The 16497-nt window shown below is 40.5% G+C and overlaps 1 protein-coding gene and 1 long non-coding RNA gene across 4 annotated transcripts in view; one reads left to right on the top strand and one right to left on the bottom strand.

The window, feature by feature from the left end:
- zgc:165507 (uncharacterized protein LOC561188 homolog) overlaps window positions 1–13280 on the top strand; it is a 24894-nt gene extending 11614 nt beyond the window's left edge. The window contains exons 1-5 of one of the 3 annotated variants that reach the window (XM_034163214.1): window positions 2977–2995; window positions 3272–3510; window positions 11501–11644; window positions 11902–12705; window positions 12805–13079. In XM_034163214.1, coding sequence (XP_034019105.1) covers window positions 3294–3510; window positions 11501–11644; window positions 11902–12705; window positions 12805–13079 — 1440 coding nt within the window. In that variant the 5' untranslated portion in view covers window positions 2977–2995; window positions 3272–3293. Of the gene's footprint in view, window positions 1–2976; window positions 2996–3271; window positions 3511–11500; window positions 11645–11901; window positions 12706–12804 lie in introns of those variants that run through there. The other 2 variants (XM_034163213.1, XM_034163215.1) reach the window with 2 other exon arrangements.
- LOC117503918 overlaps window positions 1–16497 on the bottom strand; it is a 19989-nt gene extending 3492 nt beyond the window's left edge. The window contains exons 1-2 of the long non-coding RNA XR_004558695.1: window positions 16485–16497; window positions 14932–14934 (exon numbers count right to left, since the gene is read on the bottom strand). This is a non-coding gene — a long non-coding RNA (uncharacterized LOC117503918). The remainder of the gene's footprint in view (window positions 1–14931; window positions 14935–16484) is intronic.

The raw sequence follows: 16497 nt of genomic DNA, 5'->3' as shown, positions 1-16497 counted from the left end.
CTCCTTCCCTCAGGCAGGCGGTTCAGGAGCATTCAGAGCAGAACTACTACAACCCCTGGCAAAAATTATGGAATCACCGGCCTCGGAGGATGTTCATTCAGTTGTTTAATTTTGTCGAAAAAAAGCAGATCACAGACATGACACAAAACTAAAGTCATTTCAAATGGCAGCTTTCTGGCTTCAAGAAACACTATAAGAAATCAGGAAAAAAAATTGTGGCAGTCAATAACGGTTACTTTTTTAGACCAAGCAGAGGGAAAAAAATATGGAATCACTCAATTCTGAGGAAAAAATTATGGAATCATGAAAAACAAAAGAACGCTCCAACACATCACTAGTATTTTGTTGTACCACCTCTGGCTTTTATAACAGCTTGCAGTCTCTGAGGCATGGACTTAATGAGTGACAAACAGTACTCTTCATCAATCTGGCTCCAACTTTCTCTGACTGCTGTTGCCAGATCAGCTTTGCAGGTTGGAGCCTTGTCATGGACCATTTTCTTCAACTTCCACCAAAGATTTTCAACTGGATTAAGATCCAGACTATTTGCAGGCCATGACATTGACCCTATGTGTCTTTTTGCAAGGAATGTTTTCACAGTTTTTGCTCTATGGCAAGATGCATTATCATCTTGAAAAATGATTTCATCATCCCCAAACATCCTTTCAATTGATGGGATAAGAAAAGTGTTCAAAATATCAACGTAAACTTGTGCATTTATTGATGATGTAATGACAGCCATCTCCCCAGTGCCTTTACCTGACATGCAGCCCCATATCATCAATGACTGTGGAAATTTACATGTTCTCTTCAGGCAGTCATCTTTATAAATCTCATTGGAATGGCACCAAACAAAAGTTCCAGCATCATCACCTTGCCCAATGCAGATTTGAGATTCATCACTGAATATGACTTTCATCCAGTCATCCACAGTCCACGATTGCTTTTCCTTAGCCCATTGTAACCTTGTTTTTTTCTGTTTAGGTGTTAATGATGGCTTTCATTTAGCTTTTCTGTATGTAAATCCCATTTCCTTTAGGCGGTTTCTTACAGTTCAGTCACAGACGTTGACTCCAGTTTCCTCCCATTCGTTCCTCATTTGTTTTGTTGTGCATTTTCGATTTTTGAGACATATTGCTTTAAGTTTTCTGTCTTGACGCTTTGATGTCTTCCTTGGTCTGCCAGTATGTTTGCCTTTAACAACCTTCCCATGTTGTTTGTATTTGGTCCAGAGTTTAGACACAGCTGACTGTGAACAACCAATATCTTTTGCAACATTGCGTGATGATTTACCCTCTTAAGAGTTTGATAATCCTCTCCTTTGTTTCAGTTGACATCTCTCGTGTTGGAGCCATGATTCATGTCAGTCCACTTGGTGCAACAGCTCTCCAAGGTGTGATCACTCCTTTTTAGATGCAGACTAACGAGCAGATCTGATTTGATGCAGGTGTTAGTTTTGGGGATGAAAATTTACAGGGTGATTCCATAATTTTTTCCTCAGAATTGAGTGAGTCCATATTTTTTCCCCTCTGCTTGGTCTAAAAAAGTAACCGTTCCTGATTTCTTATAGTGTTTCTTAAAGCCAGAAAGTTGCCATTTGAAATGACTTTAGTTTTGTGTCATGTCTGTGATCTGCTTTTTTTCTACAAAATTAAACAACTGAATGAACATCCTCCGAGGCCGGTGATTCCATAATTATTGCCAGGGGTTGTAGGCTCAGAAACAGCTTCTTCCCTGAGGCTGTCAGACTGTTGAACTTGAGCCATGCTCCATAAGAATTTACATCATCACATGCAGACTGCACCAAAACCACTTTAATTGCCCATGTGCAAAAACCCCAGTGCAATATCATAGTTATACTTGCTGTTCACACCTATATTTGGTATTAAATATGGTCATTTTGGCTTTTATTTCATTTTAATGTTATATTTATAGTTTTGTTTTTTGTTTTTTTAAATAACTGGGACCTGAGTACAAATTTCGTACCACTAACATGGAAATGTGAGTTGGCATGACAATAAAGTTTCTTGAATCCTTGAAGTCTCAAGTTAGCTTGCAAACAATTGGTGGTCGTTATGACTTGAGACTTGACTTGGGACTTGCAGATTGATGGCTGATTCATGACTTGAGAGTGACTTGATGGTGACTTCGTTCCACGTCTGGGAGAGGAACTGATTGGTTTATCAGCTTTTAGTGTTATCACAGGTGACTTAGTGGTTACCGAAGCTAACTTTTCGGTCACGTGTTCCCATCACTAACTGTGAGACAGGGAGGCTTGCCCGTTCTGAGAGGCAACGAATTGCCCGTTTGGCTTATTATACCGACATGTTGTGTTCAATCATCAGTATGATCAGTTCGTGTGACAGCGTACACCGCACTGCCACTGCCCCTAGTAATGCAACGCACACAGCCAGAAGGATTTGAGTACTTGTTTGGTTTAGCCTGACCCCCAACCCCCCGCGTGATAAGTGGATAGAAACGGATGGCTGGAAAATAAACTGCTTTATTTTCCACTATTTGCACCTGTGTTCACAGCAACACCTGGGCTGCATTTTTCTTTATCATTCTGAAATAATGCCATTCTTGTGCTGGCATAAACCTGTTGCCATTCGTTATACTGGTTTTTAATGGCATCCTGCTAAACTGGCTGAAGACATCTCAGCATGACGCTACCGTATATACTTGCTGATCTGTTGAAACAATGAGTGCAACATGACAAACACGTACATTGTACACCTGTTGCATACCTGTGGATGTTTGGCCATTGTAACACATAACCAGGATGTGTTTGTTTTGTACCCATGAGCACCTGACTTTTAACCACCAGTAGTTTTAGGAGTACTGCAGGCCACAGCCCATGTTTCCATGACTGCCTGAAGGGTAAGGTTGGGCTCAAGGTGAATAATGGGTGGGGTGTGCGTGCACGCTCTTTACAAAGGGTGATTAACAGCGCATGCATGTTTGCACATGATTTCTCCAGGACATGAAACTGCAGGTACGTCCTTGTCTGGCAGGCAGCAGTTCATGAAGCTGAAGTGTTTTATCTTGGAGGCCGTGTGTGTACCGACATTAACAGTATCGACATATTATCAGTCACAATCTGTGATATTTTCCTGCATAAACAACTTACTCAGGTTCAGGTTTATTTATGTGTTAAAGCCCTGAGAACTTTGAGGAGAAGGATCAATCATCAATCACAAGACAAAATGTAAGAAAATACCACACAGAACGAACGCTACAGAATTCCACTGTTTGTTGTTTCATTTGGCAGACTGCATCGAGCTGGGACAGTGATGCCGCCCCCAGCCGCAAATGCCCCCGTCGTGCCTCCACCTGATGGCGGTTGGGGGTGGGCTGTGGTGTTCGGATGCTTCATCTCCATCGGCTTCTCGTATGCTTTCCCCAAGGCCATCACCGTCTTCTTCAAAGAAATCCAGATCATCTTCGATGCCTCCTACAGTCAGATCGCATGGATCTCATCCATCATGCTCGCGGTCATGTACGCCGCAGGTGAGTGTGCGATTCACTAGAGCCCCACTAACATGGATTTTTTTTGGCGGGGGGGAGCAATATTGATACAGATATTATGGAGCAAAAAAAAAATGATACTAATATATCTGCTGATACATACATTAAAAAATTATACTGATTCATAACATTTGGTTATTAAACCCTTTTAACAAAAATTCTCAATAAAGCTTGATGTTTTCAAGTTTTAAAATGAAGCTTATTATAACCAACAACCAACCAGCATTTACATAAAATGGACTTCTTGTCTGTTTTAGCCCCGCCTACTGGTGGCATAGCGACCACTTTGTTCCTGTCACTGTAAAACACCAACTCACATTGAAAATTAATGCCAGCTAGCTGCTTTGTCTCTTGTAGCTAGTGTGACCAAGTGGTGATGGGGTCCCAGCCATGCTTGACAGCATTGCACATAATATCGTCAGAGTGTCCAAACCACGTAACAACACTATTTCCAACAGGCACAGTGTTTACGTTTTCATGTTGGCAAAAATAAAGCCGATACCGATGACTGACAGGTGTTTCTTTTAACTCAGTAGAGTCTAAAAATAATTTAGGTTGGATTTTGAGGGCTGGAATCTCTTTTTAATAGAGCTATTTTTGGTATTGTTCTAATCACTTGATGTATTTTCCTCCCTGGCTGCAACTCGGCAGTGTTCTGCTTGGTGGCACCGTACATGCCCGCCATCTGTCCACGCTGTAATCCTCCTGTCAGTCTATATACTGCTGCTGTCATCATCCGCACTGGTCACCAGTAGGATTGCAAAACTCATTTCCGATGTTGCGTTTTGCAGATTCCTGCAAGAGAATTTAGCAAAAACACTATTTATTCTGCCTCTGGGTGATAAAAGAAATTGCAGATAATATTTAGAGTGCAGCGAGAACAAAATTGCAACAAGAAAATAAAGTTGTTAAAATGGGGTATTTTTAATTACTATTGCACTAATGGTTTTCTGAGACATTTAAATTGGACGACTGCATTTTTTTTTTTTTTTTTTTTTTAAAGGTGCTTAGGACAAGCAGCCTTTGCAGGAGTTTGCAGAATGTAGCAACATCTAAACTTCCTGATTATTGGCCTGTTTATTCAGTCATGTATGGATTTTATTATGTGCTACACAGATATTAACCAAACTGCCACAGTATTAAACAGAATGACAGTCGATTGAGTGGTTTGACCTATTTAATGTGCATGTTGGTTTATGGTTGTCATGGTAACCACTAACTGGTGGTTAGTGGTTTGGAATGCCTTTGGATCAAGGGCATACAACATTGCAAGAATATTTACACACTTTTAAAAAATCAATAATGATGCTTAAATATCTAAGATTTAAAAATAAATATAAATAAATGAATGGTGCATTAGTTTTTTACCTTTAAATGTATTTATTTTAGGTGGACTCCTTCAGTTTATAAGCAGATCATGTTGTAAAACCCCTGTATTGTTTTCTATAATATCAGAGAATTTTCAAGTTTTTCCTCCAAAATTTTAGAATTTATAAGTTTCATAAATTTGTAAATGATTTTTCTTGTAAAGTTACAACTTGTAATGTAGTGTAATTTTATTAATTTATTATTTTACTTCCGTACTTTTTACTGTGTGTTTTTTGACAGTCCGGGGATATATAATATTTTTAATCTTCATTGGTAAGCCTGAGAATGTCTAAACTTGGAGCCGCTTGAGTCCATCAATGAATGGGCCCACCAACTTTCTGGAACACCATAAAAAGTCCTGAAATTTGGGGTTTCTCATACATACATGTGAGGACCAGTGAACCTCCAATTTTGGATCTTTTCGCATGCAAAATAAATACAGACAGGTGTACCAATTTGTGAAGCCTTACAGTTGATCGCAAGCTCCTCGTAGCCACTAGAGGCCACTGCTGCTTGCATGTGTGTGTATCCTTTTAGGTCGAAGTTGCTCCACAAAACTTGTACTGAAGGTCATAAAGTGTTAAATATTTATATACCTGCATTTTTCGGTCAGTACACGTGTTTAAATAAAATGAAAAAAAAAAAGTGTGTTTTTATATTTTGGCCATCAAATATTCACTTTGTTGACTCGACTGAGCGCGATATCTGACAGTCATGTGAGGCTACAACAAAGCGAGCCGCTCTTGTTACTCATTCTTTCATATTGATCACCTTCATCGGCTATTCATTAAACACCTGCTCGTTTGTTCCTGTGGCTCTGATAAAGTAGGTTAGTTTGAATGTCAAACACTTGGCTGATTTCCTCGCTAACGAGAAACACATTTGAATATCTTGTTACTTAATATATCCTCTACCTGTGTTTATGAGTGACAGGTGTGTGTATAACACCGCTGCACCTCGCCCAACATCAACTATGCCTGTCTTTCCTTTTATTCTTTTGTCTCTTTCCCGCTCTCTCTCTCTCTCTCGATTAGTGGCACCCGTCCAACGCTGACTCCTGCCTTAGTTTTGAACACGTCTTCGCTCAGTGATACTCGCTGTGCGCAGACAGCTGTCTGATGTAACTGTGTGAGGGATTGCACCATTAATGTTCCCAACCCATTTTCTTTGTGAGAGGAAGTGCATGCCAGTTTTTAATTCTTCTTGGCTTTCATTTCAGTCATATTTCATCTGATTTTTACCTAAAGGTAAAAAGAATTTAAAGAATTATTGCACACTTTCTGTAAATACTATAAACTTCATTTCACTTCTCAAATATCACTGTGTTTGTCTGCTATATGATACATTTAACTGAAATTACTGATCCAAACAACCAATGATTTGTAAAAGAAAATCATGGAAATTATCAGGGGTGCCCAAACTTTTACATATAACTGTATAATCACAAGTTTCCTAACGTTTTCCTTATGTTAGTTAGCTCAGAGCAAAGCTTATATTAGCTCAAAGCAAAATACTTATGTTAGCAAGCTAAAGCTAACATTTCCCTAACATTTACCTTTCCTAATGTTTTCCTAATGTTAATTAGCTAACGTTAGGAAAGGGAAATGTTAGATTTAGCAAGCTAACATAAATTCAACTGGCATTTAACATTAGTTCAACTGGTAACTCAGTTGTCACTCAATGCAAAATACTTATGTTAACTAGCTAAAGCTAACATTTCCCTAACATTTCCCTTTCCTAAAATTTTCCTAATGTTAGTTAGCTAACGATAGGAAAGGGAAATGTTAGCTTTAGCTAGCTAACATAAGTTCAGCTGGCATTTAACATAAATTCACCTGGTAACTCAGGTGTCACTCAAAGCATCCACACACACAATTATACAGAACTGTATTGCTTTAATGTCTAAAATTAAGTAAGAAAGGGCTACATATATTTATTAGATGGAAATCCTGCCCATAATTGTATTGAGTTCATCCAATGAGTCATTTGTTTGTGTGATACGCTCAAAAACTGACTCACTGGATTGGATTTCCACCTAATAAATATATGTAGTCCCAACTAAATTAAATTACATTATCTTGCATGGATATGTTTTATTTAAGTTGGGGCTACATATATTTATTAGATGGAAATCCTGCCAATAATTGCATTGAGTTCATCCAATGGGTTATTTGTTTGTGTGATACACTCAAAAATCTGACTCGTTGGATTGGATTTCCATCCAATAAATATATGTAGTCCCAACTAAATTAAATTACATTATCTTGCATGGATGTACTTTATTTGAGTTGGGGCTACATATACGAGGTCTATTAGAAAAGTATCCGACCTTATTATTTTTTTTCAAAAACCATATGGATTTGAATCACGTGTGATTACATCAGACATGCTTGAACCCTCGTGGGCATGCGAGAGTTTTTTCACACCTGTCGGTTACGTCATTCGCCTGTGGGCAGTCTTTGAGTGAGGAGTCGTCCACCCGCTCGTCGATTTTTTTCATTGTTTAGGAATGGCTCAGAGACTGTTGCTTTGTTTGATAAAATTTTTTTCAAAACTGTAAGGCACAACTGAGTGGACACCATTCAATAAATTCAGCTGGTTTTCGGTAAAAATTTTAACGGCTGATGAGAGATTTTGGTCTGGTAGTGTCGCTTTAAGGACGGTCCACGGCGCCTGACGGCGATCTGCGCTTCGAGGCGGCAGCGTCTCGCCGTTTCAAGTTGAAAACTTCCACATTTCAGGCTCTGTTGACGCAGTAAGTCGTCAGAGAACAGAGAACTTTCAGAAGAAGTCGGCATGAGGAGTTTATTCGGACATTCCATTGTTAACGGTCATTTTGTAATGAAAGAATGTCCCATGTCGGGCTGGACCCGACCGCGGGGGGTCGCGGCAGGAAAAACACCTCCGTTGGAAATCTTAACGGGCAAGTTGGAACATGCCCAAGCTGTTAAACAATTACTCAGTTACTCACTTGTTGAAAGCCATTAAAAGCCGCCTGAATTCTACAAATGGTTTTCAACACGGAGGTGTTTTTCCTGTCGCGGCGCACACAGATTTGCCGAGTCGTCACGGAAACGACTCGGCGAATTTGCGCGTACCTCTTTCATTAAAAAAATGTCCTTAAACAGTGGAATGTCCGCATAAATTCCTCATGCCGGCCTCTTCTGAATCTTCTCTGTTCTCTCACGATGTCCTGGGTGAATTAAGCCTTAAATTAGGATGTTTTCAGCTCGAAACAGGCCGACGACAGCGCCTGGAAGCGCTGCAGGACGTCCCGCTCCGTGGGAAGTCCTTACACCGACAGAAACACCCCATAATCTCTCATCAGCCGTTAAACGTTTCACAGAAAACCAGCTTAATTTCTCGAATAGTGTCCACTCGGATATTCCTCACAGGTCCAGAAAAAATTTTGATAAAGCAACGCGCCGTCTCGAGCAGCGTATGAAACAAAGGAATTCAGCCGAGAGGGCGGGACCACATCTCACTCAAGGCCTGCCCACAGGGAAATGACGTCACCGACACGGTGAAAAAACTCATGCATGCGCACGAGGGTTCAAGCATGATTGGTGTAATCGCATGTCATTCAAATCCATATAGTAAAAAAAAAAATAAAAGGGTCGGTTTATTATCTAAGAGACCTCGTATTTATTAGATGGAAATCCTGCACATAATTGAATTGAGTTCATCCAAAGAGCCACTTTTGAGTATACTGGGATTTTTACACACACACACAACCATCTCTCGGATCTATTGGGTATGGTCCGAGAAAGAAGAAACACGCAGTGAGGGGCATTTCTCTGGGTGAATAACAATCTGTGCAGCAATACAGATTATCTCGCCTTACTATTTTAATTCTGTTCCGAAGTTACATTTACTTTGAAACTTGTGTGAACTCTTGATAACACAAATAAATTACATTTGGGTTTGTTTACCCTCCACAACAGTGCTGTTCCTGTGCATATCGGTTTAATGCCTCGGAGGTCAGCCACCACGTTTGTATCTTGGGGCTAAACAAGCTTTTCAAAGTTGTTTGCTTCTATTTTTGTCAGCTTTATCCGATTTGCAGTGTGATGGATAGCCAGCATCCCCCTTCGCCAGCTCCATGCTGCGGCTCACATTAAAGGGTCGGACAAAGGAAAAAAAATCGTTTCTATATATGTCGCTGCCTTTCTAGGTGGTATATTTAGTTTGGGGTTTTGTCCACTGTGTAATGAAGTCCACGCTGTGTCTGGCCGCCGGATGATAAGCCTTTTTCACGAGTCGTAATGTGCAAGCTCTGGGGCTTCCTCATCTCAGCTGACTCGAGGCTCGCCAAGCCGCCAGGAATACTGATCAGTGCCGAGGATGCAAATAAGGGGAACTCTGCTCAAGGTCGAAAAAAAAAAAGATTCATGCAGAGCAAATTAAGTCAGATGACTCTTTGCTTCATGTCAGTGTGACTTTTAAATTGCTCTGGGTACAGCTGATATATGATACACTTCCTGGCTGGTAATGAGAGCATTATTTCAAAAAATGCATCTTTCATTACTTTTCTATTTTCCTATTCGATTTACAACTCCTGTGCTTTAAATTCAGCGAACACACAGGAGACGGCATCAGTTACGGGATGATGCACAATTTTCGAAACAGTGATTTAAGCAGCCAGACAATTCACAGGCCTTTGCCCTGATATGTATGTAAAACTTGAGTGAAAAATGCAAATAGTGAAGTCACAACAACAGTAATAAAATATCACCTGTAGGTGTAAAACAACCTCACTCACCCTAAAAATATTTGTAAGATTTGGTAATGGTACCTATGGCCATGCAGGTTATGGCAATCTAATGTGGCTATTCCACAAGAGCGCCATTTCTTCCCATTTAATAGCAAATTGGAGCACGTTTTGAAGCATCATAGTAACTTCTTGATCAATCTTTGGCCATCTTGAACAAACCTGGTATACGTAGTAGTTCCAGCCGTCATCGGCACCAGATTTAAAATTGGGGTCAAATGTTTGAAATGTTCAAACATTTGATCCTGATTCTCGAAATCATTGATAGTACGTGGAAACTTCTGCGTATTTGTAGTCTTAAGAGCTTCAATCATGTTTGAACGTCTTTAAATGGGGTATTCCTTGTGACTACAACTTGAAGCTTGCTTGATTGTGCTCCATTGTGGTAAGAATTTGAAGCAGAAGCAGCCCTGATGAATGTGTGTTACAGTTTTTGTTCACAGTTGAACATCTCTAGCATATATGTGTGAGGGCATAAGGGTAGAGGAGGTTGCTAGTACCTCATCGCATATTTGCACTTATTTGGATTGTGGGTATTTGGAGTAGAATAGCACCCTGTGCCATTTGATCCCAGTGACCTTGACCTTCACCCAAAAGTTTGGCCTTGATCTTGCCAGGGCTACTTTGGAACCACCCTAACTATGTGCCATATTTGGTCCAAACTGGATTGAAAATCAAATTCCTTGACCTTTACCCAAATGAATTCTTTAAGAGCAGTTTTGAGGTCAACCTTTGTTGACATACCAAGTTTGGCAGAAATCAGCAAAAGGACCTCAGGGGACTAAGCCAATGAACAGACAGGCAGACATAACTTTGACTTCAGTGTTTGACCTTTGGCAAATTTGATCTTGCCTGGGTAATTCCTTCATATGTTGCCAAATTTGGTGCAAATGCAAATCGTCATTAAAAAAACATAAAAATTGGCATTTGACCCAGAAGAACCTACTTCCGTATGTTGCCATGTTTGGTGCAAATTGGAGTCGGAAAAAAATTGATCTTTAACCCCATGAGCTTGACTCACCTGGTCAATTCCAGATCCCACCTACATGTGTGTCCCAGGTTTGGTGGACCCAACAACTTTGCAATTACAAACCCTTTTAAGGACAATTCTGGAGTTGATCATCATCCACGTGCCAGGTTTGGTGGAAATTGGCCAACGGTCCCGGGAGGAGAAGGGAAACAAACAGGCAAACTCTCAAATTATAGTATGATTCAGCTTCTGAATGCTGATTTATCAGCATAGATGTAACTTCAGTGGACTTTTGTGAGCTGGACATAAAGTTGTGGCCTAAATCAGCTGTGTGTGGATTTACTGAAATGTGCGAACTTGCGGTTATTCTTCTTCCTGCCCTTTGCTGTATGCTGAAGTTGGTATTTAAATCAGAAGTGTTGTTTCATCACAACTGGCTGAAAAGCTGAAGTATACTAAACAAGACGTGCTTGGAGAGCACACACCTCCGCCGACACACCACCCACATAGTATCTCTGTAACAGCGAGAGATGAAGTTTAGCAGGATTACACAAAAACTACCAAACCCATTTTCTTGAAACTTGGTAAAAGGGTGGGACATGGTCCAAAGAAGAACCCACAAGGTTTTGGAGCAGATCTCATTAATGTGGCGGATCCAGAAATGTCATAAATAAATCAAATGAATCAAATTGAAGAACATTTATGCAATTGTGTTTTGTCCCACCACATTAATAGCATTTGGGATCCCGCCATTGTGCAGGACAAACCACATTAAATAGTTAAGTCGTCACCCTGAATGTTCCTAAGTGACTGTAATCATGCTACATGCAATGATTAATTTTTTTATTTTCCAATATGTTCAGGTCCAATCAGCAGCGTTCTGGTCAACACATATGGCTGCCGGCCCATCGTCATGATGGGGGGCACACTGTGCGCCACTGGCATGATCTTAGCTTCCTTCTGCACCAACGTGTTGCAGCTTTACTTCTGCATAGGCGTTATTGGTGGTAAGTTGATCTAAGTCCTCCCAAAGCTGTTCTGACATAATGTGATTAGGCTCTACTTCCCTGTAGCAAGTTAAAAATAAAATGGTTTGAGCTAAACTGCCAGCAAGGCCATCAAGGTGCAAATGATCAAGATATTAGTAATAAAACAATATTTGTTGTACAGGAATGGACATAAGAGTTCCACATGGACAGGAAAAGGAAATGATTCCAATGAATAAACAATTTATCATCAAGTGTCTGTGTTTTTGTCTTCATAGGGTTGGGTTTGGCCTTCAACCTACAGCCAGCATTGACGATGATCGGTAAATACTTCTATAAAAAACGTCCCATTGCCAACGGACTGGCAATGGCCGGTAGCCCAGTCTTTCTCAGCACATTGGCTCCTCTCAACCAGTATCTGTTCAACCAGTTTGGCTGGAGAGGCAGCTTCCTTATCCTTGGAGGATTGTTGCTGAACTGCTGCGTTGCTGGTGCCCTCATGAGGCCTCTTGGCCCAACACCCAGCAAGGTCAAGAAGGATGAAGAGATTGGCACTATTGTCACCACAAAGAAAGCAAAGCACTCTCCTTGGCAAATAGTCAACAAGTACTTAGACTTGACCCTCTTCAAGCACCGTGGCTTCCTCATCTATTTGTCAGGCAATGTCATCATGTTCCTGGGATTCTTTGCACCAATTGTCTTCCTTGCAGCCTATGCCAAGGACATCGGTGTTGATGAATACTCTGCTGCTTTCCTGCTCTCAATATTGGCTTTTGTGGACATGTTTGCCAGACCATCCATGGGCTTGTTAGCCAACTCACGCTGGATCCGTCCTAAGATTCAGTACTTTTTCAGCTTTGCTGTGCTCTACAATGGGGTTTGCCACATACTCTGCCCGCTGGCTGAAGGCTACTCCGGTTTGGTGGTTTATTCTGTGTTCTTTGGGTTTGCCTTTGGCATGGTCAGCTCAGTGCTGTTTGAAACGCTGATGGACCTGGTTGGGGCTCAGAGGTTCTCCAGTGCAGTGGGACTCACCACCATTGTTGAGTGTTGCCCTGTCCTACTTGGCCCACCACTAGCAGGTGAGATCATACTTCATTATTAGCAGCAGGTACACCCTAGCTCTTGACCTAAATGCCATTGAATTCATAAGAATTTTAAATCAATTTGTTGTCTTGCAGGGAAACTGGTTGATGTCACTAAAAATTACAAGACCATGTACTTTTGCTGTGGAGCTGTGGTCATCATAGCCAGTATTTGGCTCTTCATTGGAAACTTCATTAACTATAGACTATTGGAGCGTGAGCGCAAGCATGCAGAGATGTACAAACGGACTGAAACAGAAGATCAAGTTCAGGATCAGAAGAAGGCTGTTGAGGAAGCTGAAGCTGCAGAGGAGCTGGTCAACAAAAATCAGAAAGATGCGGAACCTATGCAGCAGGAAACCAATATCTAAATGCTGCCAACAACTAAGCATTGCCACTGACAACCTCACAACATCTGCAACTTTGATGTAACTGAAGTCCAAACCAAGAGGTGCCTCTGGGCATGCCACCAGGCATTGTTTTGGGTCCTCTGAACTTTGGTAAACTAACTACCAAAGGAACATTTTGCTACAGGAGTCTGTAGAGTTCCTGTCAAAGAACATCAGCTAGGAAAACAGAAAACAGAAATATTAACTGGACAAATAGGTGTAAGATATGGTATCTATGTGAAGAGGCTAAAAAAAGGTTTTAAACAGCATGTGCAGGGGATCAAAAGGGAGCACTAACTGTACTAACTAACTAACTAACAACCCACTGCCATTTCATATCAGATTTAGTGCAAATTCAAGCCTCAAATTGGAAGAACAATGCCTTCATGTCCAACCTAGTCTAAGTAGGATACCTAACCTAACTAGGATATGGGATCATTGTTTCACTGGAAAATATGGCAGTCTGTCATACCAGGAAGAAAAAAACTAAGACAAATAGAAACAAATTTACTGATGCTGGAAGTCAATGATAATTAAAAATTATATTAATTAACAGTCAGACAATCATCTATCTGCTGTGGTTAGCTCCTTGTTGATATTTTAGAATTCAATTATTCCCATGTCTTCCAATATGGCATGAATGTAACATTGGTGCGATTTTAATTACATGTACACATTGAAAGGTCAGTCTTGGTCAAAGACTAAGAAGATGTGGCGAGTGTGTGTTTGTGTGTGTGTGTGTGTGTGTGTGTGTGTGTGTGTGTGTGTGTGTGTGTGTGTGTGTGTGTGTGTGTGTGTGTGTGTGTGTGTGTAAGGGGGTTAGGTATTGGGAGAGAAAATTACTTGATTTATACCTCCAACAATGAAGTTGGGCAGATGTTATTTTTTGCCCTGTTTCTATGTTTGTGAACAGCCTGGAGCCCACAATTTTTCATATATCATTATGACATTTTTACAGAGGATTCATATCCTGATAGGCAAGAACTGATTAAATTTTCAAGGTCAAAGGTCAAAGTCAGGAAAAATCCCTATCCTTTAACATTGAACACATTTTCAAAAATTCATAACTGTCATAAAAGATCGAATTTCTTTCATATTTGAGACTGGTATGTAGGATGGTATCCTTTATTGACTGACAAAGTTTGTTCTGGATCTGATTTGGATTACAGTGGCCATTTAAATTTAACTTTGAAAACCCCATTTAATGTATATTTTACATGATATCTGAATCATATGTGCCCCAATCACGCTCATATTTGCAAGTGAGGTGCAGATTGTCACTCACTCACTCACTATCTGCTGAAAAAGTTTGATCTGGATCTGATCTGGATTGTAGATTTTGTGGACAGTTTAATTTAATATTGAAAAGCACATTTGGTGTACATTTTGCATATATTTCAAAAGTGCCTCAATCAATCTTATTTTTTCTGTTTTGGATTTACTTACTCTACCAAAATTGGATGGAGGTTCCAGTTTATTGCCTGTTTGTCTTCTAGTTATCAGTCCGAAACCAAGTGCCAAAAAGCAATGATAAATTGTGTATAGCAGAGATAACCAATGTTCTGTGAAAATTATCTGAAAAAGAATTCAGAAACGGAATCTGACAACGCCACAAAAAAACTTTGATTCAAGTAAGTCCCTTCGGCTGCTCCCTTGTTTGCACTTGGGGTCGCCACAGCAAATCCAAGGTGGATCTGCATGTTGAATTGGCACAAGTTTTACGCCGGATGCCCTTCCTGACGCAACTCCACATTACATGGAGAAATGTGGCAGGGGTGGGATTTGAACCCGGAACCTTCTGAACTGAAACCAAGCGCATTAACCACTTGGCCACTAACTAAATACTTGTGACATTTGATCACATCTAATTTAGCTTATGAAAAGCCACTTTAAACAGGACTTTGACCTTAAAAATTTTTTCGAAGGAAAAAATTTGTGGAATTGGAAACTAGTGTTGGTGGAGGTTTGCGCTCTATGAGCAAGGTGATCTAGTTGTGTAATGTTTCAGTCAGCTTTCTTGCCTGTGTCAACATCTATATGGCGCTCTGCAAGGCTTTAACGAGTCAGATGTAATGCACTCATGGCAACTCAAGGTGCCAGTATACTTCAAAAGCTCCTAAACTTTCCAGGACTAAGAGAATTCAAACTTTGTGTTCTTAGTAGACCACCTTGAATGAAAAAAACTGGTTTTTCTATGTTTGATTCTTTCTCCAGTTGTAATTGGTCCCAACAATACAGGGTTCAAGTCAATTCAATTCAGTTTATTTATAATAGAATCAAATCATAACAATGTCATGTCAATGTGCTTCACATGGGTAAGGTCTAACCTTGCCAACCAACTATTCTTATAGGTAGCAAGCCCACATGATGGTGACTCCATGTTACTTTAACTGCTAATCCATGTCTGGGTTAAAGAAAGACCCTGTTTCCATCTTCCCAGAGGTTAAGTGGATATCAAAGGTGGGAGTAAGTCACTGTCAGGTCATTCTCAAGTCATCAATCTGCAAGTCCCAAGTCAAGTCTCAAGTCAGCTGTCAAACACTTGGTGGTCTTTATGATTTGAGACTTGACTTGGGACTTGCTGAATCATGACTTGATGGTGACTTACTCCCACCTCTGCTGGATATTATGTTTCTTGTTGAGCTCCTTACTGGAGACCACTTGGAATTGAAACACTCTACTAGGGTATAATGCCTCCTTGCGCTCAGGTTAACAGTAGTATTCAAACCTGTCTAACATGGCAAGGTGGCTGTTCATGGAGGAATCGGAAGAGCTGAAATCTAGAAGACGCTCAGACAAGAGCTACCAATGCTTCGCCTTGGCCAACTTATTAAGATGTCTCCTTGACACCTCCATCTAGAGGTTACTGGGTATGATCGGCTGTTGGAGACCATGGAGTAGACCCCAAACATGCAAGATTGATTATATAATCACGTCTACCCTGGGAGGACTTTGGAAACCTCCACATGGACCTAAAGGATGTGGTTTGGCAAGGGGAGCTTCAGATTACCTTATGCATCCTACTGGGACCCTAGGTGTTGGACAATGGATGTATGCTTTAACAGTGCAACCAGTGTACCATCTTCTTGGTGTTTTCATTAATAAGAATAGCCACTCCAACTGTGGTTCTGTGTTGTCATGTTGTATATCTGTTGCAATCTGCGCCCTCTACTGGAAAGGAGTGGCACAGACAGACTGTTCTTTTTGTTTTTGATGTATACTGGTGCCTTGAAGTAAGACATTGGTACAGAAATGCATTTTAGAACTTACCATGAGTCAGAATGGTGAAAATAAGATGAATTTGACGCCGCTCAGAAATGGTAAGTGTTATATACTTGAAATCGGCAACTTATTTCAATATAAAATGCTTGCGATGTCCATGATCACTCAATTGTGTAGA

The sequence above is a fragment of the Thalassophryne amazonica genome, chromosome 22 (genome assembly GCF_902500255.1).
Source record: "Thalassophryne amazonica chromosome 22, fThaAma1.1, whole genome shotgun sequence".
Taxonomy (NCBI): domain Eukaryota; kingdom Metazoa; phylum Chordata; class Actinopteri; order Batrachoidiformes; family Batrachoididae; genus Thalassophryne; species Thalassophryne amazonica.
This window is presented reverse-complemented; position numbering and strand designations above follow the sequence as displayed.